This window comes from Cordyceps fumosorosea (genome assembly GCF_001636725.1).
Source record: "Cordyceps fumosorosea ARSEF 2679 chromosome Unknown scaffold_4, whole genome shotgun sequence".
In the NCBI taxonomy this organism is placed as follows: Eukaryota; Fungi; Ascomycota; class Sordariomycetes; order Hypocreales; family Cordycipitaceae; genus Cordyceps; species Cordyceps fumosorosea.
This window is the reverse complement of record NW_017387304.1, coordinates 23,344-46,651: the sequence shown is the minus strand read 5'-3', so window position 1 is coordinate 46,651 and position 23,308 is coordinate 23,344. Positions and strand designations below refer to the sequence as shown.

The 23,308-nt window shown below is 56.5% G+C and overlaps 9 protein-coding genes across 9 annotated transcripts; 6 read left to right on the top strand and 3 right to left on the bottom strand.

Moving 5' to 3' along the window:
- Positions 1-1,033: 1,033 nt before the first annotated feature.
- ISF_02213 (Protein kinase-like domain protein) lies at positions 1,034-3,141 on the bottom strand (the record flags this gene model as incomplete). The annotated part of the gene is made up of 7 exons (XM_018845820.1): positions 1,034-1,526; positions 1,590-2,041; positions 2,097-2,252; positions 2,307-2,511; positions 2,577-2,688; positions 2,770-2,892; positions 3,099-3,141. The coding sequence occupies 7 exons, from the start codon at positions 3,139-3,141 to the stop codon at positions 1,034-1,036; spliced, it is 1,584 nt and encodes a 527-aa protein (XP_018706526.1).
- A 6,006-nt stretch (positions 3,142-9,147) lies between these two features.
- On the top strand, positions 9,148-9,930 carry ISF_02212 (short-chain dehydrogenase/reductase SDR; the record flags this gene model as incomplete). The annotated part of the gene is made up of 1 exon (XM_018845819.1): positions 9,148-9,930. The coding sequence occupies one exon, from the start codon at positions 9,148-9,150 to the stop codon at positions 9,928-9,930; it is 783 nt and encodes a 260-aa protein (XP_018706525.1).
- Positions 9,931-10,627: 697 nt separating this feature from the next.
- ISF_02211 (NAD(P)-binding domain protein) lies at positions 10,628-11,615 on the top strand (the record flags this gene model as incomplete). Its single annotated transcript, XM_018845818.1, has 2 exons — positions 10,628-10,685; positions 10,753-11,615. 2 exons carry the CDS (start codon positions 10,628-10,630, stop codon positions 11,613-11,615), a joined length of 921 nt encoding a protein of 306 aa, XP_018706524.1.
- A 390-nt stretch (positions 11,616-12,005) lies between these two features.
- On the top strand, positions 12,006-13,333 carry ISF_02210 (subtilisin-like protease Pr1B; the record flags this gene model as incomplete). Its single annotated transcript, XM_018845817.1, has 4 exons — positions 12,006-12,269; positions 12,324-12,509; positions 12,567-13,076; positions 13,130-13,333. 4 exons carry the CDS (start codon positions 12,006-12,008, stop codon positions 13,331-13,333), a joined length of 1,164 nt encoding a protein of 387 aa, XP_018706523.1.
- A 979-nt stretch (positions 13,334-14,312) lies between these two features.
- ISF_02209 (hypothetical protein) lies at positions 14,313-15,215 on the top strand (the record flags this gene model as incomplete). Its single annotated transcript, XM_018845816.1, has 2 exons — positions 14,313-14,703; positions 14,758-15,215. 2 exons carry the CDS (start codon positions 14,313-14,315, stop codon positions 15,213-15,215), a joined length of 849 nt encoding a protein of 282 aa, XP_018706522.1.
- Positions 15,216-15,462: 247 nt separating this feature from the next.
- Positions 15,463-16,122, bottom strand: ISF_02208 (Zinc finger domain-containing protein, RING-type; the record flags this gene model as incomplete). The annotated part of the gene is made up of 2 exons (XM_018845815.1): positions 15,463-16,037; positions 16,104-16,122. 2 exons carry the CDS (start codon positions 16,120-16,122, stop codon positions 15,463-15,465), a joined length of 594 nt encoding a protein of 197 aa, XP_018706521.1.
- A 433-nt stretch (positions 16,123-16,555) lies between these two features.
- Positions 16,556-17,293, top strand: ISF_02207 (NAD(P)-binding domain protein; the record flags this gene model as incomplete). The annotated part of the gene is made up of 1 exon (XM_018845814.1): positions 16,556-17,293. The coding sequence occupies one exon, from the start codon at positions 16,556-16,558 to the stop codon at positions 17,291-17,293; it is 738 nt and encodes a 245-aa protein (XP_018706520.1).
- Positions 17,294-19,762: 2,469 nt separating this feature from the next.
- On the top strand, positions 19,763-20,364 carry ISF_02206 (Riboflavin kinase; the record flags this gene model as incomplete). The annotated part of the gene is made up of 2 exons (XM_018845813.1): positions 19,763-19,870; positions 19,927-20,364. The coding sequence occupies 2 exons, from the start codon at positions 19,763-19,765 to the stop codon at positions 20,362-20,364; spliced, it is 546 nt and encodes a 181-aa protein (XP_018706519.1).
- A 493-nt stretch (positions 20,365-20,857) lies between these two features.
- Positions 20,858-22,929, bottom strand: ISF_02205 (Zn(2)-C6 fungal-type DNA-binding domain protein; the record flags this gene model as incomplete). Its single annotated transcript, XM_018845812.1, has 3 exons — positions 20,858-20,908; positions 20,973-22,648; positions 22,719-22,929. The coding sequence occupies 3 exons, from the start codon at positions 22,927-22,929 to the stop codon at positions 20,858-20,860; spliced, it is 1,938 nt and encodes a 645-aa protein (XP_018706518.1).
- Positions 22,930-23,308: the final 379 nt, after the last annotated feature.

Here is a 23,308-nt window from a genome sequence, read left to right as displayed (position 1 = left end):
ATATGTTCGTCCTCGAGGTTTGCGCTGGTGTAGTATGCTTTATGTCGGTCTTTGGTTTGAGGTCGTGGAGAGGTTCAACGTTCATTGTTTCAATGTCTCTGGAGTTTCATTTTTGTAACTTTTGAACTAGGCAGACAACTACTGGTACACGCAATCGTACAACATCGCCGCTTTCAATACAATATGGCAGGCAACATCTATCTGTCCCCTGTCAGGCATCCCGCCTCTACTAGGTATCCTAGGTCTCTTACGCCTCTTCAGAGGTAGGTATCGCATCTCTCTTGAGTATCTTAGGCATCTTCTGTATCCCGCCGTTCTTAGGTATCTTGCCTCTCTTAGGTGTCCCACCTATTTTGGAGTGATACCTGACAGGAGGGAAAACCTACATATTACCACCCACAACCCGTCTCTGCCTCCCCGTTCATTCCGGGATGCCTGCACACAATAGGCGGAGCCTTAGCAGACAGAGGCCAAGGCTCCAGCTGCACCCAGAGCCATAGATCACATTATAGAACGGTGTAGGATAACGTTCAATAATAAGCGATATATTTCCTCGTTGCGCGTCTAATAAACGTGATAGTAAAACAAAAACAACCGGGAATGCAACACGCACAGGAAAGCAGGCAACAAGGCCCACCGTCTGCACACTCCAGAAGGATCAAATGGCAGGGGACATATCTCGGGACCGCAATGCTATGTATAGTATGTAGAGAAGGAAGTATGACAGAGATAGCTCGTGTTGTGCGCTGGGCAACAAGTCTAGAATCCAGAACTAGAAACAGGTAAGAAATGTGAGTACAGCAGAGGCTGCGGACTTGTTGGAGGATCCTCAGCAGCAATAGAAAGTGTAGGGTGCGGGGATAAAAATGGACAGGGCGAGAAGAAGCCTTGCATGTAGAGTGGTTGTGTGTAAGGTATAGCCTCTATCCGCGGCCTAGGGTATAAAAACAGTTCTCTCGACAAGCGAGCAAAGCAAAAATGTCGGAAACCAAAGAACCAATCAACTCCAATGTGAGAATAGCGCCAGCACGGCCTAGCTGATGACCACGCGCGCGCCTTCCTTGCCTAAAACACCGCGCTCCTTAGGCTTGGGGCTGTGATTTCGCCCCTTCTTGCCCTTGAGAAATCCAAACATGCCGCTAGAGCTCTCGCTCTTCGAGGCAGCTGTTGTGTTCGCGTCAATAGGCAGTGTCGCGTCTTGGCGAGCGAGATCAGACCAGCTACCGCCGCCATCAAGGGTGACTTGGACGCCACCGGTGGGACTTGCTATTCTGTTGCCATTGGATGGGTTGCGTCTAGAGACGTATTCGCTCCGATAGTTGTGAGGTGCCGGATTGCTGCGGACTGGCTTCGGATAAGTCGCCTCGTCACTCCCAGATGTTCGAACCAGCCGCAAATCACTTGTGGAAGGTGCAGGCACTGCTGCATCAGTAGTAATGGCCCTCGGACCGTCCCCTTGGGGCTGCAACGGCGGTGGATGTCTCGGATGTTGCGGGATTCCGGCCTCTTCCGCGGCCTCTGTGTACCTGTTGTCGTGGTTAGCGGAAACGATCGGGATGTGACAGGAGCTGAGGGCGAAGCCAATTTACTTTTTATACGCAGCCACCGTATAATCAAATGGACGGAAATCTGATTCGATCATGCGATAAAGTTCATCCTCTCGAATTTCTTGTTGCGATGCGTCTTCCTTTAACCGTTCACGCGGCTTCTGTCGTCGCGCCCTCGCTTCCAACGGGGCTTCCTCCAGCAGCAATTCCTCAAGATCATAAGTAGCATCAAAGTTCGTCTTCTCAGAAGAGGGTATGAAGATGGGCTCAATTCGCTTTTGCTCCAGGAGATCGAAGTTGATGTCGCGGAAAAACTCATGACTGGTGAAGTGATCCCAGGTATGGCCTAGGCGAGTATTCGGATTTGAATCAAGAGCCGAACCAATGGCATACAGGCAAGGGAGGGAGACTGGTGGTTGTGTAACTGGGTATCGGGGTTGTTGGTGTTGAATCTGCTGACTTAATGTTGATTCGGATGTTCCATCAAAGGGACGCTGTAGAGGTCAGCTTATCGGGATCTTCAAGTAGGTTGATCATCCGGGGACATACCTTGTTGTAGATACACTCGTAGAAGAGAACGCCGAGTGACCACCAATCTGCGCGGACATCGTAGCCTTTGCCAGCATATACCTCAGGCGCAAGATAGGCAAGCGTGCCAGACTTGCTGGTGAGCACTCGCCCTGGAACGACGTCGGAGGCAACATTCTTCTACTAGTCAGTATGCGCTGCATGCAGATGGCAAACAATGGTTAAACGTACAAAATCCGTCAGATGTACATGGCCATCTGCGTCCAGAAGAACATTATCGGGTTTGACATCTCGGTGGATGATATTGTTGGCGTGAATATACCGCAAGGCGCAAGCCAACTCAGCAATCCAAAAGCGAACGGCTTCTTCGGTAAATGTTTTCCGGGAAATATGAAAGCGCAGGTCGCCACCGCTCATCAGGTCGACAATCAGATACCTAGAACGTTGTGTAAGTTGAGATATGAGCTGAGAGCAGGCCGCGAGTGGCGGGGTTAAGCGCACATGTACTCAATATCCTGAAAACTATAGCGCAAATTGCAAATAAAAGGATGGTTTACATGCTCGAGCATGCGACGTTCACGAATGATGTTGCGTACGCTCTCGGATTTGACAACTAGGAAAATAGGTTGGCTGTTAGCAAGACATTGACTCACCAAAGGGACAAGGGTCTAATAGATAGATGATCAAAGTTTACCTTCATCTTTGCGAATATACTTCAGGGCAAATGACAGTCCGGTGTCCTTTCGCTCGACAATTCGGACTTTGCCAAAGGCGCCGCGACCGACAACTCGTAACAGGCGGAAATGGTTGAGACTAACTGCTGCAACGTCAGAACATTACGTCAAACAATTGGCTGCAGAGGTATGGACAGAATGGGAGGTGGCACACGCGTGCTTGAGCACAGCGCAGCGGTTCTCGGTGAGGTATGGCTTGGGGTGACTCCGAAAGGCAGATGTGTGTTATGTGGTGAAGCTCGTGTTGCCTAGCGCTCGTAGAAGCACGAGCGCAGAAGTGGAAGCATACCTTCGCCGTTGAGGTCGACAGGCTTTCCCTGGCCGTTACCCATGATGCGGGCGGCGATTTGTGGAATAAAAAGTGGAAGGGATTCAAAAGCCAACCAACATGCTGAAGGGAGGTTGAAGACGAGGAGGAGATGTATTCAATGCGGCGTCGCGAGCGAAGTCGTGTGGCAAACGGCTATTGTTGCGGTCGGTCGTTTGCTGCGGATGGTAGAAGGCAGGCTGGCGAGGAAGAAGAAGGAACCGGCGTTGGGTGTTGGAGATTCAATTGTCGCAGAAAGTAGGGGATTCGCGTGATCGATAGAGGAGGGCGGGCGAGGGGGGGCTGTCTCGAGGTAAATATGGCGAAGAAGCCAAGATTGAAGGAAGCTGTGTTGCGGGAAGGGAAAGTCGTGCAGTGGCCAGGGACTTGGTCAGAGAGGAAGACGAGACAAGCAAGGTGAGTGCGAATGAGTTGCCTGTTGCGGGTGGGCCAAACCGCCAACCGCTGAAAATGGCTTCCTTTTTTAGCGGGCACAGCGGGCACGGGGGGCACAATGGGCGGGGAGGGACCACTGGGGACCACTGGGGACCAGCACCCACAGCACTTGGCTTCGCTGGAACCTGAGCCTGGCCCTGATGAGAGGGCTCTGAACAGCGTCTGCTGGGGAGGAGACTCAAGTACCTTGCCTTATTACAGCAAGCTGGCGCCTGGAAGCGCGGAACGGGGTGGAAGGTAGCAGGCACTTTACGCACCTACCCACAGGACTGTCTCTGGTCGCGTGCAGTGACAAATATTCCTTGCATTTTTTTTTGTCCATGAGAAAATTATCCGTCAAAAGATCTATGCAAGGTACGGCGCTCCAGACACATGTAGCACATGTCGGTGGGCAAAGCACTGATAGAGAGAACTCCATTGCGGGTCACCTCATTTAGCTCCAGCAAACAGACCGCGACCTCCTACTAAGAAACCCTGTAGGCCGTCAAGCAACTGACGGGAGACAGACACATGATAACAAGAGACTTGGGCCATTTCAGTCGGCAGCAGCGAAGGCGGGAAATCAAACCAACTCTTCGGTGCGCGTAACATCCACCGTACATCCATTGTGACGGATTGCAGCAGATAGATACCCTCCACCTTATCCCCGGACGGGGCGCAGATGAACGAGGTCCTGGTCAGATGCCGTCTGCTCGCTGTCGACCTTTACACAGGCGGATGGATGGATCTACAGCAATTTGCCCACACCGGGACCACCTGCAGGGACATTGCAGCACGTTTTAGCAGAGTCAGGCGCGGAAAGTCCCTGTAACCCTTCTAGTCGGGCGAATGACTGGCGCTCTCTCATTCGTCGTCCATGCATCTCCAAACCTGCGACTTCCAACCATCACGCATCTGATGTGCATCTCACTTCAGCCACGCCCCAGAGCTGATAGTCCTGCTCCGCATCATCCCTGGACACCCGCAAGCCCCTTTGCTGCCCTCCAGCATGGGCGAATGTCACCAGCAGCCACAAGGGGCTTCGGCTTGCTGCGTCATGCCGATTGCCACCTTGACCACGGCCACCATACAAACACAAACACCCACCACCACTGCGGCTGGGTCTCCTCTACTAGCTTGCATCTCGCAATTCTATAGCCATCACTTCCGGCAAGCCTGTGATTTAACCTACAACAGACGCTTCACCAGAGGCGATCTGATTCGATACTGCACCTCATCATTACCCAGCAACACGACTCTGGAACCTAGCGTCAGGCGTGCAGGACAGCTTGCCAAGGATTGGCATTGTCAGGTCGACTCGCTCCTCTCGTCTGTCCGCCATCACGCCGGCTGAAGTCGACCTGGGACTGCAGCCTTGTCGGCTTTCATGGAACAGGGTCCCTGGGTGCCCCATGGAAATGCGGGCGGGCTTATTATTAACAAGAACGTTGGCTGACACACAACTGGGAGACCCCATGCTAGCAACTCGCTATCAAGCTTGCCATCATCATTGGCGCCATCCTCCACCTCCGCCCAGTCGCCCATACGAATAAACAGCGTATGATCCCGTACTCGTCGACCGCAGCCTGCCTGCAGACGTGGCGCCCGGCTTTGGTTGCTGCCCGACAAAGTCTTTATTAACGAGCATAGCGTCCCGTCCCATCTCGATACACACCTCGGCATCTTGCAGTCCCAGCTTGTCACCGCCAACCTCAGCATCTTCGCAGACACCGCGGCGCTGCCGCAGCTGTTTCATGTATTGCCTTTTTTAACCTTTTCGTGGCACAATCCATGAATGCGAAAATCTTATTGGACTAGTGCAGGGCCAGCCATGAGCGCGTCGCTAGCGGGCCCGGGGTCGCCGGGCATGAACGCTGAAAGGACCACCACTCACTCCAAGGTTGATTTCTACTGGCCAACATCCGTTGACATCCTGTCTCCGGATCATGGCCGCTACTACTTGCACCGCTAAACCCAACTTCGACAAGAACCTGCTCCCCATAGCTGAACCTCCAACATTTAGTTTTCGCGGCGGAGCTGACCGAGGTTTCTTGGGAACAAGTCCAGAGGATATCACAGCATCAGTTCGTGAAGGTCTGCGAGGCGTCGCGCCTTCACGGCCCGCCTTGGTGCCTTGCGCCTAAGTTAGTACCATACCCCAAAGTGAGGCTGGCGTTGCATATTCGACGCAAGAGACGGTCTACATCAGAGCTATTAACTATTATTCATATCAAACCTCGGGCTCGTCTTATCTTCCAGGTTTCTTCAATATCCAAACTTGTGGCCTGTGGTCGGCTCCTGCCGCCCGCTATACCCCAGTTGGCTGAACTTACTCATGGGCACTATGGTTGTTCGGATACCCAGCCACTGCTTGGCAAATTTCACGGCCAGGTTAAAAGAAACTTGAGCCGTTTCTATCAGAACAATAGCCCCTTGTCGGGCAACTCGCAGGCTGCAGCGGACGCGGATATGGCGAGACTAGCAGGCCCCTTATTACTGCAGCCTTGTCCAGAACAGAGGGCGCCACAATGGGGGTGATGGTGCCGCTCGAGAACATTCCGTGGCTTCCAGAACAAATGCGCCGGCACCGTGGTCGAGACATGCTTATTGGTTTTCGGCACATACAAATCACAGTGGGAAGGGTCTGTACCCAGTATGAGCAAGTTCAGAACGGTGTACTGTGGTCTGTCTTTGTTGGGCTTTGTGCTGGTAGTCGGGCAATCGGGTTGTGGTATTGCTTGGGGAGCCGAGACCTGGGTCATATCCCTGCTACACCACGTGTCGACTGCGATCCCCGTTACAGCATACAGATGCTCTGAGGCTAGCCGACTCGCCATCACAAGACACCAGAGGCCCGCAGCATCCCTGACCAGGGCATTGGTGAAGTTGGGTCGCCAGGCAGGGGTCAGGACTGCCGTGGCCCCGACGGCTGCGATTTGCGCCCTGGAAGTCTAGCCGAGGACCAGACAAGCAGCTTTGAACATGCATCTGGCGCAATACAAATTGCTTCGAAATTAACAATGTGACAGAAATTACCCACGGCAATATACTAGACCTATAGCTGCTATCCGCGAACACGCTGGCGTTATTGGCGACGGCTGCTATTCTGTTCCGCATAGGAGGCTAAAACTGGGCTGCTCTTGCTCGTCCTGAGACCTACCTTACCCCTCGCTAAAAGTAGGCATGCTACAGTGCCCGAGCGGGACAATCACTTCTTAACTCTGTTCCCGGCCAGGTATGCCTTGATTCAGCAAAGGACACGACGCCATCGAGACGCGGCTGTCTTGCGGCCAAATGCTCTGCTTTTGCTAGCCTGCAGCACTAGCAAGCCTGGCTTCTGCTCCGTCGCGCCGTCGCATGGATGCTCGACGACGTTGAGTCACTCACTCATTGTGTCTCATCCGCGCGCTGCATTTATTCTGCAAACTTGCATCAGACCGCCGTGAGCAGCTTGCAGAGGTGCGATGTTATGACTTGTCCTCCTGGTGCGATCATCAGGGGACGCGCCAAAACAGATCCAGCCAGGTAGTTTGCCATGGCGGAAATGAGTGTACCACCGTCGGAACGCGAACCTTGTTGGCTTGGCCGTTCCGGTCTCTCCTTGAAGGACTAGGAAACGGGAGCTGGTCTGAACATCCGCCCTGTCCCGTTTTCTCAGGCCGTTGCTCGATCCTGCGGCAGTAACCAGAAATCGCAACAAATGGATTACAGGCCGCCTCAGCCTCCGGGCTTCTAGAAGGCAAAGAAACCTGCGGGCGCACCCGTGTCGGTGGATGCTAATAATAATGCTTGTGGCACTGCCAGCCCGCAATGCCATACCAAAACAAAGGGGCACCGACTACCAGTAGGCGCACGTTCTCGGATCAAAAGCCGAAGAAAGCAGGAATCGGCGCGCCAGAGCTGGGAAAGGCCAATATTGATATCAGGTTATCGGCCGCCCTGGCCTGACGCCGGCACTTGCGTTCTATTTACGTACAGAATTGCTGGTCGCCCCTTGCTCAGTGGGCTCACCTCTACTGGTATTTTCCGGGTCACCCTAGTCATCATACGAGAGCACCAGGCAGGCAGCGGTGGAACGCAATGCCAGGTCGTCAGGACATAATATTGCACGGCAATGGCGCTTGCGCGCTGAAAGCTTCGCTGGGCCTTCCAAATGCGTTCCATGGGCACGGCACAGCCACCGTGGACGGTACGAAAGTGAGCGCTTGTTTTGGTAGCCTGATTCAATCCCGTGAGACGGATTTCAGACCAACGTTTCATCTCAAGGAACAGGCTTTTGCCATTCAATTCTCCGAGGTTGTGCGAAGCATGGTTTGCAGGGATAGGTTCAACCGTTTTTAGGCTTGGTCTTTCCCATCTCGGTCGATGGTCCTATTCCAGATGGGTTCGACATGTTGGCCGTGCACGACTACGCTCCTTGTATGGCTGGGCTAGTGACACGCTCGTATGGTCATGATGCTGCATGATGCAGTCACACAGACATCAATTCATTCACTTGAAACCATATGGATCCGGACTATCTAGCACAGCAGACGTCACGAAATCGGGGAATTTGCGCGCATCCAATCATGCGCAGAAGCATGTGCTCGATGCTTTACAATTACGTTCATGCTGCAGGTTATGGCTGTGGAGCCTTCAAACCTGACAATGCCCGAGGACAACACAGAGACACGGTGCACCGGGTTCCTTAGAAAGGTATTGGTGATGGTGGGACTGCTCTGTGGTTGACGGAAGTTGGCGCTGGTTAAGAGGCAAGTAAGTTGCCCGAAGACATGGTACCCACGGTTCGCCAAAGTGGTTGGTGAGTTCATGATTCGTCCAATGTTGCAGATGTTGAGCTGACACCGGGAAATCCGATGCAGATGAAAGTGGAACGTACAAATCCCCTGTAAGGTTTACCTTCTCCTTCTTATCAAGTCGCCAGCGAGAAAAGCCTGCTCCCCCTTCATTCTCTAGGGTATGGAACGCCCAATTTTTCTTTTCATTAATGTGTGCGTCGGTGAAGACGAAGTGATGAACTGACGTGGGCGCCCAGATACCCCGCCAAGACTTTGCCCTCGCAGACAATCTCTGTTTTTTCTTCTGGCCAAATACAAAATGCGGGTTGTGACCGAGCAGTGCGTTCTATTGGAAGAATATGCTTTCTATGGCGATGCTAGTTTGGTGGCAGCCTCGCGCCGAGTTCACGTGCAAGCCAAGAGCTGGAATCACTCGTATTCAAGATGCGAGGTGTGATTGATTTGTCTGGTAACTTGCCAGCCACATCGAGTCACCGTTCCTGGCTCGCAATTGTCTCCCTGCGCGATTTCGGCTTCTCGTGCCAGTCGGACTCGAAGTCGGCTCCAGGTAGCACAACTTCCGTTTCACTGCATAGCCTCCTCTTCTGCGCTGTCAAGACTACCGAGGCCGCTTGTACTTGAACCCCGCGCGACTTCTTCCATATCTGGGAACGTTATGAGAGCGAGATATTTAAAATATCGCTCATAGTTCATACTTCCTGCCATCTTTCTTCTTGTCTCTGCCATAAACAACATAAAGAAAGTTGTCAAATCCACCACTTATATCATTGAGCAAACTCCCGTGAAGACTCGACACCATGACAGAGCACAGCCGCTTCGCCACCTACCCCAGTCTCAGGGACCGGGTCGTCGTCATTACCGGCGGCAGCATGGGAATTGGTGCATCCATGGTTGAGCACTTTTCCGTGCAGGGCTCGCAGGTCATATTTCTCGACATTGACGACGACGCCGCCGCCGCCACCATCGCCCGCGTGGCCGGCCTCGGCGTCGCCCACGAGCCCGTCTACCACCACTGCGACGTCTCCGACATTGCCGGCGCTCTGCAGCCGACCGCTGCCGCCATCCTCTCGGCCTTTCCCCGCATCGACTGCCTCGTCAACAGCGCGGCCGCCGGCATGCGCAAGCCGACCGCGGACATCACGCCCGAGTGGTGGGCCAAGGCCGTCGACGTCAACCTCAGCCACCACTTCTTCCTCACGCAGGCGCTGCAGCCTGGCCTTGAGCGCGCCGGCGCGGCCTCCGTCGTCAACATGGGCAGCATCTCGTGGGCGATCCCCGCGACGGGCCTCGCCCCGTACACGACCATGAAGGCGGCCGTCGTCGGGCTCACGCGCACGCTGGCGCACGAGCTGGGCCCGCGCGGCATCCGCGTCAATAGCATCATGCCGGGATCCATCGCGACGGAGCGCGAGCTGCGTGAGGTCATGACGCCCGAGTACGAGCAGCTGGTGCTGCGCAGCCAGGCGCTCAAGAGGCTGCTGGTGCCCGCCGAGGTGGCGCGCACGGCGCTGTGGCTCTGCGCGGACGACAGCTCGGGCATGACCAACCAGAGCATCCGCGTCGACGCCGGCTGGACTTGAATTGCATTCATGTTTCTGCGTGGACGGGTCACCTAGAAATGGGGGGACCTGAAGGAATGGGCATGGGGCTATTAATACGAACGCTCGGGAACCTCATCAGCTGCGACCTGAGCTAGGAGCACGTGCATGTCCAGCCACTGAGTACAATGGGGGCTCTGAATGCCAAAAGAATACTCGCCAGTTAGCGAGCTATCTAGATTGAACAAGCAATGTACGCGATATGCCTTTCCGTGAATGTATGCAGTAGATGTTGGTAGTTGGGTACCACTGCATATCAGCCAGCCGCAAGGCTGCACATCGAGTGCCCCGGCCAAGACTCGCTGCCGTAACCCGAGACACAAAGTCATATCTCGATTCCGAGACTTGAGTTGCACAACATAATGTCTAGGATCAGCCTCCGAACCGGCTCTCTCAAAAAGACCTACACCAGTCAGACCACGGTCCAGGCATGGCCTTGTAATACCCTACTTTAATTGCTCTATTAGATTTACCCTTCGTCATGAGGGCTATGAGAGGTGCTTCAAAGGCGGCAAGTGTGACTAACATTACGCTTTCCGTCTCAGACCTGCAGCGGCACAGTGGACAGCAATATATAAGTGATGCATCTGCGAATCGCGTGCTCCTCATTCCAATCTTATTCCAATCTCCCATCTTGCCCTTTCTCATCAACTTCTGCTCCTTTTGTGAAAGAAAAGGCATGCGTACAGGACGACCATACGACGGTAAGCTGGGCATCATCACTGGCGGATCGCGCGGTATGTTCCCACGTCTTGCTCGTAGATGGCACGTGTATGCGTGTATTGACCACCCCTCTCCCTTTAGGGATCGGTGAGGCAACTGCCAACCGATTGGGTGCCAAGGGATGCAATCTTCTGCTCGCCTACACCTCGGAGTCGTCGCGCGGCCCAGTTGAGCGGATCGCGGGTGACCTCATCGCCGCGCACGGCATCGCGGTTGCGACGGTGCAGGCGGACCTCCACGACGAGACCGGCTCCGCCGCCGTCGCCATCCTTGACGCGGCGCGAAGCCTGAGTGCGCTCCGCTTCCCGGATCGGCCGTTCCAGGTCGATATCCTCATCAACAACGCGGGGGTCCTCACCTCGCAGTCACTCAACGACCCGGCGCTGGGGCCCATCGCGGGCGCCACGTTTGCGCGCGTCTTCGGCGTCAACGTGCTGGCGCCGCTGCTGCTGATGCAGGCCGTGGCGCCGTATCTGCCGCGCGACCGCTCCGGGCGCGTCGTCAACGTGTCGAGCGTGGCGGCCGCGGCCGGCTTCGCGACCACCTCTGTCTACGCGGGCAGTAAGGCAGCGCTGGAGGCCATGACGCGCGCCTGGAGTCGCGAGCTCGCGGAGCGCGCCACCGTCAACGCTGTCAGCGCCGGTCCCGTGTGGGGACAGATGTATCTGCAGGCCGGCCCGCGCGCCTGGGAGGGCATGCAGCCGTACGCCGACGCGACACCGCTGGCGGTGTACCATGGGGAGGAGCACATTCGGAACATGGCAGGGCCGGACGCAGACGTCTTTGATAACACGGTCCGTGGGCACATGGGTGGCCGCCGACCGGCGTTTGCGAGCGAGGTCGCTGGTGTGATTGACATGCTGTGCTCAGAGGAGGCGGGCTGGTCGACGGGCGGCGTGGTGTGCGCCAGTGGCGGCATGAGAATGTCACTTGCCCAGTTGTAGCACTTGGAGGGCTTGAGGAGAACTGTCAACTTCCTTGACCTGTGTGAGCAGAACGTGGAGGAGGTGAGATCCGTGCTGTAGCGTGACCGCGCCGTGGCTGGCGGACTTGCTTCAGCTGTCATGCAATGCTACTGCCCCCGCCCATGAGGTTAAATGGGGAAGGTAGTAGTAACTTAGAATGGAATTACGGCTCACCTCATCGAGTAAAATGTTCTTTTTAAGCTTAATAAACATGATTGCGGCTGGAGTAATATGAGACATGACGGCAGTAGTGGCGCTCAGATTGGATGAAGTTAGGTTGTATCAACTGGCCTCTTTGGCGTGTACATATATGCTTTTGCTCTTCGTGTCAAGTGCATCTACGGCATACCCGGACACCCAGGCATTAAAATGCTGTTTCTCGCCTCCTTTCTCGCCAGCCTGGCGGCAGCCGTTGAGCTCAAGTCCACTGTGGCACCACTGTTCAAGCCAGCGGGCGACGTTATCCCGGGTCGGTACATTGTCAAACTCAAGTCTGATGTTTCCTTGTTGTCTGTTGGCAAAGGTATCTTGCAGCATCTCTCGGCCCCTAGCCATGTTTACGGTAGTGTCTTCTACGGCTTTGCCGCCAGGCTTGACGAAGCACAGCTGGAGTTTGTGCGGCTGAGCCCGAGTGTGAGTCGCGCGTTGCCTGCGGGAAGGATGCTTCTTCTAATACTCGTGACGCAGGTAGAGTTTGTTGAACACGATATGATCATCAGACCGTCTAGTTACATAGACCAGTTGAATGCCGGTTGGAACCTGGGCCGGATTTCCCACCGAAAGCTAGGGAACACGACGTATGCCTACGACAGCTCTGCTGGGGCCGGAACCTGCTGCTATGTCGTCGACACGGGCATTGCAGTCGATCACGCTGTACATGCTTCCTGATCGCCCTTCATCTCAAAGTACTTTCGGCTGATAATCAAGCAGGAGTTTGGTGGCCGAGCCGAGCAGCTCGTTTCGTTTGTCGGCCAGAATACCGACGGGAATGGGCACGGCACGCATATTTCCGGCGTCATCGGAGGTGCAACGCACGGCGTGGCCAAGCGCACAAGGCTATACGGCGTCAAGGTACTCGACGACAATGGTAGCGGCACTCTGGCCAACGTGATTGCAGGCATGGACTTTGTCGCGCGGGACTCTAAGACGCGAGGTTGTCCACGGGGCGCCATGGCGAATCTGAGCATCGGCGGGTCCTTCTCCAAGGCGGTCAACGCGGCGGCGGCGGCGCTGGTAAAGGCAGGCGTCTTTGTGTCGGCGTCAGCGGGTGGGAGCAACGGCGATGCCGGAAAGACATCACCGGCATCGGAGCCGGCAGTGTGCACGGTGGCGGCTAGCACGGAACGCGACGCCCGAGCGCCGTTCTCCGACTACGGCTCGGTGATTGATATTTTCGCCCCAGGGACTAACATCAAGTCTGCCTGGCTGGGCGGCACTACAGTATGTCTTTTGCGTACGCGGAGCCTGTCGTGCGGATGGCTGACGAGCAGTAGCAAACGCTGTCGGGCACGGCCATGGCGGCGGCTCACATTACGGGACTCGCAGCCTATGTCGCGGCATTGGAAGGATTTCCGGGCGCGGAAGAGTTGTGCAAGCGCATCCAAGCGCTCGCGACCAAGGATGTCTTGACGAATATCCCAAATGCCCCAGCTGGCACGCCGAACCTGCTGGCGTTTAACGGGAACCCATGGGGTTGACTGTGATTGACGGGCCTGTGCAGGCAAGAACGGATTGCAGAGAGGGGGAATATGATCCGTTGCGTGCGCGTTCAGTTGAGGTTGAAATGGATAAAGCTGTCCAGTACTTGCCGTCTGGTTTGACTCACGCCGAAGGACAAGTAGCTGTGCGAGATGGTGACGTTGTGCAGACACTCAGAGAGGTGTCCCTTTGTGCTCCGCCATTCTCGCTAGTATCGCGAAAGTCAAAGCAAACACATTAAATCGCACATGTTCAATCGTCGCCAGCTGCTGACTGGTAGATGGATGGGAGATGGCTGCTGAGAGTAGCGGGGGCGAGGCAAGAGATCGTGGCGCGGGCTAGACTGGTGATTGGTCTTGTTGCAAGGGGAGCGCTGACGGCTAGAAAGAAAACGCTCAGGAAACGTTGGCTACTAGCAGTCGATTTAACCGCCTCTGAGCTATGTAGGCACCAGTAATTATAAAGGGCACTGGCGTCGCTTCCTAGATGGGCTTTCGGTGAGGTGAGGGGTACAAGGTTTGAAGGCCTCGAGAACCTGAAAATGACCCCGCGGTAGCTTACCTACAGTAGGAGGGGGGCTCGTCAGCGCTCCTTTCCAATTCCGCGTTGGCTACCTCTACGTACATAAGCTTGGATCTTGCAAACCTACAAGACGCCCCATCCCTCCATTTTTATTCATTGTTATTGTTTTACTTTTTGTCTCTCGTACATGTTTCTTGGATGAAGCCTGCCTTGCCTCGCTACACACACCCTGTGCCGATCCGACCATCCAACTCGTCGTTCGTCCCCGCCACTCGCACCTCCCGCATCCCCCACCAACGTCATCGTCCACCACCACCAGCCTTGCTGCCGGCACCTTTGTCGATCCAGCGGCTGCCATCGTACCACGGCTCCCGCTCCTTTTATTCTCTCCCAGCTCCTCCTTGTCCCTTCCTTCCTCCTCCTCGATCTTCACTCTATAGAAACTCATACTTCACAATGTCGACGGCCCCTCTCAAATCAACCGAGGTCGCGAGCGGTGACTCTCTCGCCAAGCAGCTTGCTGACATTATCGACATCGAGGTCAAGGACGCAAATTCAGTGAAGACCACCTCGGCCGAGGACACGGCAAGCAAGATTGATCAGCTCTTCCAGGATTCGGTCGCCGCCAATAGCGACGGCGCCGAGGACTTCCTCTACACCCTCTGGGACGTGGTGCTAGAGTCGGCCGTGACCATCCCCGCAACAGACCAGCGTCTGCAGCAGCTCATCGACGTCATCAAAGCGCTTCAGAAGAAGAACACCGCCGAGGTTGAAATTTGGGGTGCCAAGACTTCGGTATGGAAGGATTTGCCTATGTTGGGCCCTGCACTGAGAGAGGCATGGAACTGTAAGTCGAGGCGAAGCAAGCTAGATCAGCGCACAGCCACTGACACACCCACAGTCAAGCCTGAACTCGATGGCACGGAGGACCACGCATCACTCCAGAAATGGATCTCGCTCAATTCGTTTGCTGCGCGCATCCTCGGCCACAAGATCCAATCTTCATTTAACCTAGGGCTATGGGAGCTGCGCGCCGGCCTGGAGGAAAAGCACCCGTCAGACGCGTCGCGCGACCTCCATCTTAACACGACCAGTGAGTGGCTTTGGCACGCCGGCAACGAGCTGTACCGTCTGTCTTACAACGGCACCCTGAGCCAGGGAGATGTGGACATGACCAAGACGGGCAGCCTGGTCGCGGTGCCGACAAAGGGCCTGTCCAAAGATCGCTGGACGTTTTGGAAAAAGCGCCTTGGCGAGCTGTCGTCCGAGATGTCGTGTGCGGCCAAGGAAGAGGGCCTGAAGGAGAGAGTGGATGGCGTGATTCAGAAGATGAGCACGATCGAAAAGGGCGGAAGATGAGGAAGTTCAGCATTCGTGATGCCGATGACCTGGAGAGGAGGTCTTCAATGCCAATTTATATACACGACTTAATCAGTTGAAGCAAGTTTGTTCTGAAACTAGCCTCTGTAGTGCTTGACGCTTTATATGATTTGAAATGGCAAACTCCAATGCGCCCAGTAAATTCGTTCCCACATCTCGACTACCACAACTGGCACCGCAACAGCAACCCCACCAAGACGCTATTCACATGCTTTCCCCCTCCATCTTACGCATACATCATGTCGCCATCTTCCTCCTCATCATCCTCGACCACCGGGAGCTCCTTCTTCTTGATCATCTCCTCGCGACACATGGGACACGTGCCGACGCTGCGCAGCCACGGCCCCACGCACTCGAGGTCGAAGCGGTGCCGGCCGCGGCACGGCAGCTCGACGACCAGGCACCAGTCATCCTCGAGGTAGGGGATCTTGCAGATGGCGCAGTCGTCGTCGCTTGCGAGCGTCTTGCGCGCGACGCGGTCCAGGCCGTCGAGGAACTCCTGCGAGACGCCGCGCAGCGAGGCCGGCGGGTCCTGTATCTCGCCGTCGAGAGAGGAGATGAGCTGCTCGAGGAAGGAGCGATTGTCAGCGGTGGGCGCGGTGGTGTGCAGGGTCAGCAGCTGGTCCTGCAGCATGCGGAAGAGGTCGGCCGTGTCGGCGGGGGTGGGCGTGGCGTGCGGGTTGTGGGCAGGGGTGGCGGCGGCGGCGGGCGTCTCGGCGACGCGGTTGAGGAGGGAGAAGAAGGAGGCCATGTCGACGCGGCGGCCGCGGCGGGGCTCGGTGAACTGCACATTGTGCTCGACTATGGTAGGAGATGTGAGCTGGGAATCATTGGGGGGCTATGGCGGGGGGAGGAGGCAAAACGAACCTTCGTACTGAGTTGCCATGGTGGACGGGGAAGATGTGCTGGATTAGATGGAGGGGGAGGAGCGAAAAGGCCGCGGCTGCAGTAAAGAAGGCCCTGGAATAGGCGCCAGTGGTGATGCGCAATCCCAAATCCAGCGTTCGTTGAAGCGAAGCAGGCAGAGAAGCTGTTACGTCGGCAATGCGCCTTGGAGCGGGGCGAGAAAAAACCCCTGCGCCGATTGTAGCCAAGGAACCCACTAAAATCGGGAGCTTCAGCAGCCGAAGCTTCCCCAAGCTCCAACCCCCCAGCTAATGATGATGAAATCCGCTCCGCACTCCGCGCAACCTTGTTGACTTTTAAGACAACCCAGAAACTCCAATCCAGCTCTGCGCGTTTCTTCCCCCCTTCATCATCACCCATCCCATCGACATCGACAGCAACAAACCCATCCAACCCACATCATCCAATCTACGATGCCTGCTGCCGCCATCATCGGCTCCACCGGCCTCGTCGGCTCCAACATCCTCTCCACTGTCCTCGCCGGCGAGACCTACACGCCCGTGAGCACCATCACGCGCCGCGCCCCCAAGGCCACCTCCTCCGCCCTCAACGCCGTCATCGACGCCGACACCAACAAGTGGGCCTCCCTCCTCTCCAACCTCTCCCCCTCCCCCGCCACCGTCTTCTCCGCGCTCGGCACCACGCGCGCCGCCGCCGGCGGCCTCGCCAACCAGTGGAAGATAGACCACGACCTCAACATCGAGCTCGCGCGCGCCGCCAAGGCCGCCGGCGCCACCACCTTTGTCTTCATCTCTAGCGGCGGCACGCGCGGCCTGCTGTCGCGCTCCGTGCCCTACAGCAAGATGAAGAACGGCGTCGAGGACGCGATCCGCGAGCTCGGCTTCGAGCACGGCATCGTGCTCAAGCCGGGCGTCATCCTAGGCGAGCGCGAGGAGGCGCGCGCGGCGGAGAGCTGGTTTCAGAGCTTGACGCATGGGTTGGGAAGGGTGAGCGGCGCGGCCAAGGACTTTTTGGGGCAGGACGCGGAGGTGATTGCGAGGGCGGCGGTGCGCGCGGCGCAGATCGCGGAGGAGGGCAAGGCGCCGGCAAAGTACTGGGTCGTGGAGGCGAGTGATATCATCCGCCTGGGCAGGACGGAGTGGAAGGAGGCGGAGAAGCCGGTGGAGGAAGGGGCTGGTAAGACGGCTTGAAGAGAGTTCGCGGAGGGGAGCGCACGGTAATGGAATGGTTCGAGAACTTGCTTTTATGATACCAGAATGATAATCTTGTTGATTTAGTCACTCACTAGACTCGGTTGTTCCATGTTTTTGACGAAAAGCTACATGTATGTCACTACCTACATGCCCGCACCCATCACCAACGCAACGCCCGGCGGCTAGAAAACTCTTACCTTCTTGATTGGAGCATATTGCCCGTAAATAGAGGGTGTTATTTTGGCGTGGCAGAGATGAGCTCTTAATTTGATCGCGTCTTTGCTGCATTTTAGTCGTCCCTCCAAGCCCAAAGAACAGGTGGGTGCTTCAGATTAAACGCGTGTGATCCTTAAAGTGTTCCTTGTCCTATAACGTACGCGCCCAAGGCAAGGTTACCTCAAATTGCTGCCTGAGGGGTTTTTAATTCATTTTCGAGCGCAATGTCGCGTCAACCTATCTCAAGAACTTCTCAACTCCAACTACCTTCACAACTCTCCGTCGTAGCCGCCAGTATGACTTCCGCGATGGCTTCCCCGGAGCCAGACCGGCCAGAAATACCTGTGGCTGAACTCATTGCTATGAGCGACACCCAACTCTCCCAATTCATACAAGAAAATTGCCTCCCTAACGGTAGTTACATTATCCTTTCCCATGGGTTGGACAAGCTGTCCAAGGATGATCGAAGCCATCTCGCCAAGAGACTAGAGTAAGCTTTTTCGATCTGCCTGGCGCGCAACATTCGGCAGCTTCTAACAGTAATGCAGAGCCCGAAAGCATAACTTGGCTCAGAGCCCGACAGCCTGCTCGCGGCCGCTTGATCTCATCGACCTAGACGCACGCTTGCGTCAAGTATCACCCAACAACAGCTTGACAGCAAGACTTGCAACTCAAAAAAACCTCATTCGAGCAGCCGCCGCCGAAATGCCTGCAGCGTGCCCGGCCGAGCCAACATCAAGGCCTGACCGGGAATCACCGACGAAGCCGCAGCAGGCGTCCCATCCGCGCAGGGCAGCGCCAAAAGTCCCGCGTCCGCTTCAGGAGGCTTCCGCGAAAATCGCTAAGCCTGTAATGTCCCAACCAGGGACACGCTCCAAACGGGCAGCGCCGTCAAAGGTGTCCCGCTCACGAGTGGGAGCACCCGTGATCTCACTTCAAGAAGCTTCCATGAAGGCAGTTAAACCTACAGCGCCTCGACCAGAACCACGCTCTACACGGGCAGCACCGTCGCCACAGCCGCGGGTATCCCGTTCTCCTAAGAGAGCACCAAAGGTTCCGCGTCCGCGTCGGGAAGCTTCTGCCAAAGTGTTTAAACCTACAGTGCCGCAAGCCGAAAGCGAACCAAAGGTTCCGCGGCCGCGTCGGAAAGCTTCTGCAACAGTGGTTAAACCTACAGTGCCCCGAACAAGGTCGCGCCCTAACCGGGCAGCACCGTCGCCACCGCAGGTATCCCATTCTCCTGAAAGAGCTCCAAAGGTTACAGTGCCCGAACCTGCGAGAGCACCAAAGGTTTCCCGTCCGCGTCAGGAAGCCTCCGCGAAAGTGACTAAACCTACAGTATCCCAAAAGGGGGCTGCGCTCTAAACGGGCAGTGCCTCCGACACAGCCGCGAGTGACCCGATCAGCGGGGAGAGCACCAAAGGTTCCGTAGCAAGAAGACTAACCGCCAAGCACGACTCGAGGCGGCTTGGCTCAACATTCGTGATATCCGCAAAAGCCCCATTAGCGATAGCAGATGTGCGTACAGAGGAGCATGGGTTCGGGATAGGCGGGTAATATACATAGCATCACTAAGGTTGAAGGCCATCGATGGCCATCGAAGGACTGACGTTGAAATTTCAGTACTAGCTGCGACAAGGTGACATTTCCTTGTCATTTTTGCCATTTTTGTCTTATCGTTTTTCGGAGCGCTACCACCATAGTTGCCCTAGGCGGCACAATACTCCTAACCCGTAACGTTAGCTGCGCCCAAGCGTTGGTCCAAGATGTGCGATTGCAGCACCGCGATGGAAGCTTGCATACGGCGACCGGTGTGGGCTATTTCCACTGCGATGGAACCTTGCTTCTTCAGCAAAGAAGATCGTCAAGTACAGGCAACTGACTTGGTTAGTCATCAACTATTCAACTCTTTGCGCCTTGCAAGACGCGGTAAATCATCTCCAATCTTGCCTCGGGTATCCAAAGCTACCCTATACCCCCCCTCCCCCCCACTCGGAGTGACTCAGCTCGTTCTGCCCCGCGTCAGCCGCCGGAGTTTGGCGGGGGTGCCTAACCAGCCAACCTCGCCCCGCGCCGCCCGCTGGCAGCCTTGGAGGCAGCCTTTTCCGCACGCAAAAAAATCACAAGCAGCCGTGTCTGGCCTCACTCAGCCTTCCATTACCAACACCCGCTCGTTCTCTCACCTCTCGTTCTAGCATCCATCGCCTCTGCATACCTCGCCCGCTTCACAGAACCCTCCCCGCCCCCCTCATGTCAGACAGACCAGCGATCGTCGGCGCGGACGCCGGCCCCGAGCCGCCCTACCCTCTGCAGATGGAGGGTGAGGTCATCTCTGGCTTCGGCCGGGGCTCCAAAGAGGTAAACCCCCAACCCTCCCCTCGTCTCGTCACCGTACTGACCTTGACGAATTGCAGCTCGGCATTCCCACCGCCAACCTCCCCGTCGACGCCGCCGTCACGCCGTGGATCGGCACCGCCACCTCCGGCGTCTATTTTGGCCACGCCGCCCTCCTCCTCCCCGACTCGCACCCCCAGCGCACCCCCTCCTCCTCGCCGTCCGCCTTCTCCGTCTTCCCGATGGTCATGTCGATCGGCTACAACCCGTTCTACAAGAACACGGTGCGCAGCGCCGAGGTGCACGTGCTGCACGACTTCGCCGGGGCCGACTTTTACGGCGCGCACATGCGGCTGCTCATCGCGGGCTTCATCCGCGAGGAGAAGGACTACAAGAGCCTGGAGGCGCTGGTGGAGGACATCAAGACGGACTGCGAGGTGGCGAGGCGCAGCCTGGACAGGCCGGCGTGGAGGCACGGCGCGCTCAAGGGCGGCGAGTGGCTGACGAAAGAGTTGTAGATGAGATGGGGGAATAATGGGGACTTGGGAAAAGGACGGGGTGAGTCGGTGACGAGGATGGGGTAGCATGCCGCATGGGCAAGTTAGACGCTGTAGATACAGAGGAACTGTGGAAGTGACAGTTGCGATACAAACGCTTATAGAACACGGTGCGTCATTGTACGCGCCGCATCAAACATCACCGCAAGAAGAGCGCCCTGCACGGCATTGTCATGTTCAATTGTTCAGCGACCCTGGCGCCGAGGGTATTACCGTCCTCTGCCTGCCATCGTCTACCCAAGAAAAGAAGTAAAAAAAAGAACACCCGAAACTAAGTAACAGATTTCCCACCCAAGAAGATCTAGAACCTTACTGGAAGAAAAAGACAAGGAAATTCCCTCCCAAACCCAAATCCAAGAAATATAAATCAGCATAAAATAACACCGCCCATGCAGTATATACGCCCAACCCAAACCAAAAACCTCCCTGAAAAAACAAAAGACCCGACTGCGTTTCATACAGCGAGCTGATGAGGCTCCATATTTGGCAAATACCGCGGCAAAAACTACAACAACAGTCAGTAAGTATCCTCAACCTCGACACTCTTTCCTCATGCTGGCACAACTCACGTTGATGATAATCATCATGGGAATGTCAAACACGTCCCGCTTTATCGTCCAGCAATACGTGCAGTCCACCTTGCCGTCCTTTTCGATGCGCGAGATGCCGTGCTCGCCGTCAATCTTGGTCACGCGATTGCTCAATATGCTCCCGGCCGCAGCTTTCGCGCCGCCGCCGCCGTTCACAGTCAGGGCCTTGACGTCGCCGGCGTCGTCGCTTGCGTTGCTGCCCGTGCGGTACTTCATCAGCCGGCAGCTGCGCTGGACCTTTCCGCGCGAATCCTCGAACGCGAGCTGGCCAAAGTCGTGGTAAAAGTCGACGACGCTGTCGTCGTCGAGCAGCTCCGCCAGGAACACCGGTTGCTGGGCCTCGCCCGGCCTCCTGTTGCGGGGCGGTGGCGGGGCGCTGCTGCTGTCTTCACCAGACGCCGCCGCGCCGTACACGTTGCGGTTCGGCTCCGTGCCGAGCAGCACGTCCTTGGTCCAGCCCGTCAGCGCCGTGAACTCCTTGTTCACAGCCGCCACCTCGCCGGATCGACGGCACACGATCGTCGGCGCGCAGCAGTGCTGCAGAAAGTCGTGAAACTCGACGAGCGTGCGCTGGAAGCACTTTTCCATAAACACCAGGTCTTCTCGGGTGAGGTCCTTGGTGCAGGCAATGAAGGACGGGCGGATCTCGGCCAAAGACCGCGCCACCTTGATGACTTTGCTGTGCGGTAAGCGATCGCGCAGCACCTGCACCATGTTGTGGAAGCCTTTGGTGTACGGATACGGCTCCTTGACGGCTGCGTAGATGCCAGCTGAGTCGCGTTGGCGCTTGCCGAGGATCTGGGCCACCTTGTCCGGCTTTGTCCTCATGCGCGCCGCATGGGCGTTTTGCAGCGTAAAGCTGTTTGGCTTGGGAGACCCGTCCATATTATTGCCCGGCTGAGGACTCGTTGTTGCGTCGGTGCTGGGGCTGGCTAATGACTGCGGTGCTGCTGCGATGGCGTACGCATGTGGCAGGCCGTGTTGCAAATTGCCTTGGGTGTACATGTTGGCGCTGGCATCGGTACCAGCGTATTCACCACTCAGCATGGTGGCTCCGTTGCCATTTGCAAAGAGCGTCGCGTACGCGGGGTCGGCCGATTGTGACATGGAGTTTTCTCGCGACGAAACATCCGCGCCCATGCCCATCTTGTTGAGGATGCCGAACTCCCAGCCAGCGTACTGGCTGCCGAAGTTGAGACCCTCTAGGTCAAAATTGTATAGAGCAGGATTGCTAGGGTCGAATAGGGCGTTGAAATCCATCGTATTTCCTCCCAAAATGCCGCCGATTTGTGCTTGCGGACTGGCGGCGGGGAATGGATCAGATGGTGCCGTTGTCTGCGGGTTGAAGGCGAGATTCGGGGACAGAGCCACACCGGCCTGGGCAGTAGACGAGTACACGGGATAAGAAGCGGTACTGGCCGCAGTCATGAATGCGCTGCCGGGAGTGGAGATGGCAGCTTCTGAGGTTGTCGAGTTTTGTCTGTTGCCATTGGCTTGAGTGGTGGTCCCCGCGCTGGGGTTGTAGTTGGGGCCCAGGACTGGTCGCAGCGCTTCAGGAGGTGCATCGTGGAGGTACTTGGCCTTTTTGCGGACGCCGTCTTGGCAGGCGTCTGCGAGACCGCGCTTGATACAGCGTTGACAGGGGCGCTCATCGCCTTGAGGTTACACGTTAGATCTGGCGGCGGGCTCGAGCGACAGTAGTTGGGGCGGGGTTGGATGACATACCACAGGTCAAGTGAGCTCGCTGGCAGGCGAAGCATGCTCGCCTGGCCTTTTTGCGCCTCGGTCTTGAGGGGTCTTTGGGGTCATACTTTTTCTTGATTTCGCCATTGGTGTTGTCAGCAGAGTTGTCGGCCATTCTGATGTCTCCGTCTTCCTCAACATCGGACATGTGATCCGACAGCTCGGCTGTCGAGTCGTCGAGGTCGTCGGGCATGACGACTGTTAAATAGGACAATGGGGCTACACAAGACGTAGACCGTTCGGAGACAAGGTCACCTAGGGTGGGCTGAAGCTGAAGAGCTACGAGGGGATCTGGGCAGGGGGTTGCAAAGGTGCGACCTTGTCGATGCAGCTCCGTGTGGCGTTGACGCAGTGCGACAGAGCCGGGTAACACAAAGCAGTCGCGCCGGTGAGAAGGTGCGGTATCGGCTGAGATGAGAAGTAGGCCCGTCGGTGTCTGATCGCGGCGAAGAGGCCCAGTTTGGCCCTGTTGGTCGTAACTTGGATGGGCGGGCTGCGCCGCTGACGACGCGCAACTCTGCGACGGGCTGAAGAGGCCGAGTTGAGGAGTTTCAAAGACGCGCCGGTGTAGG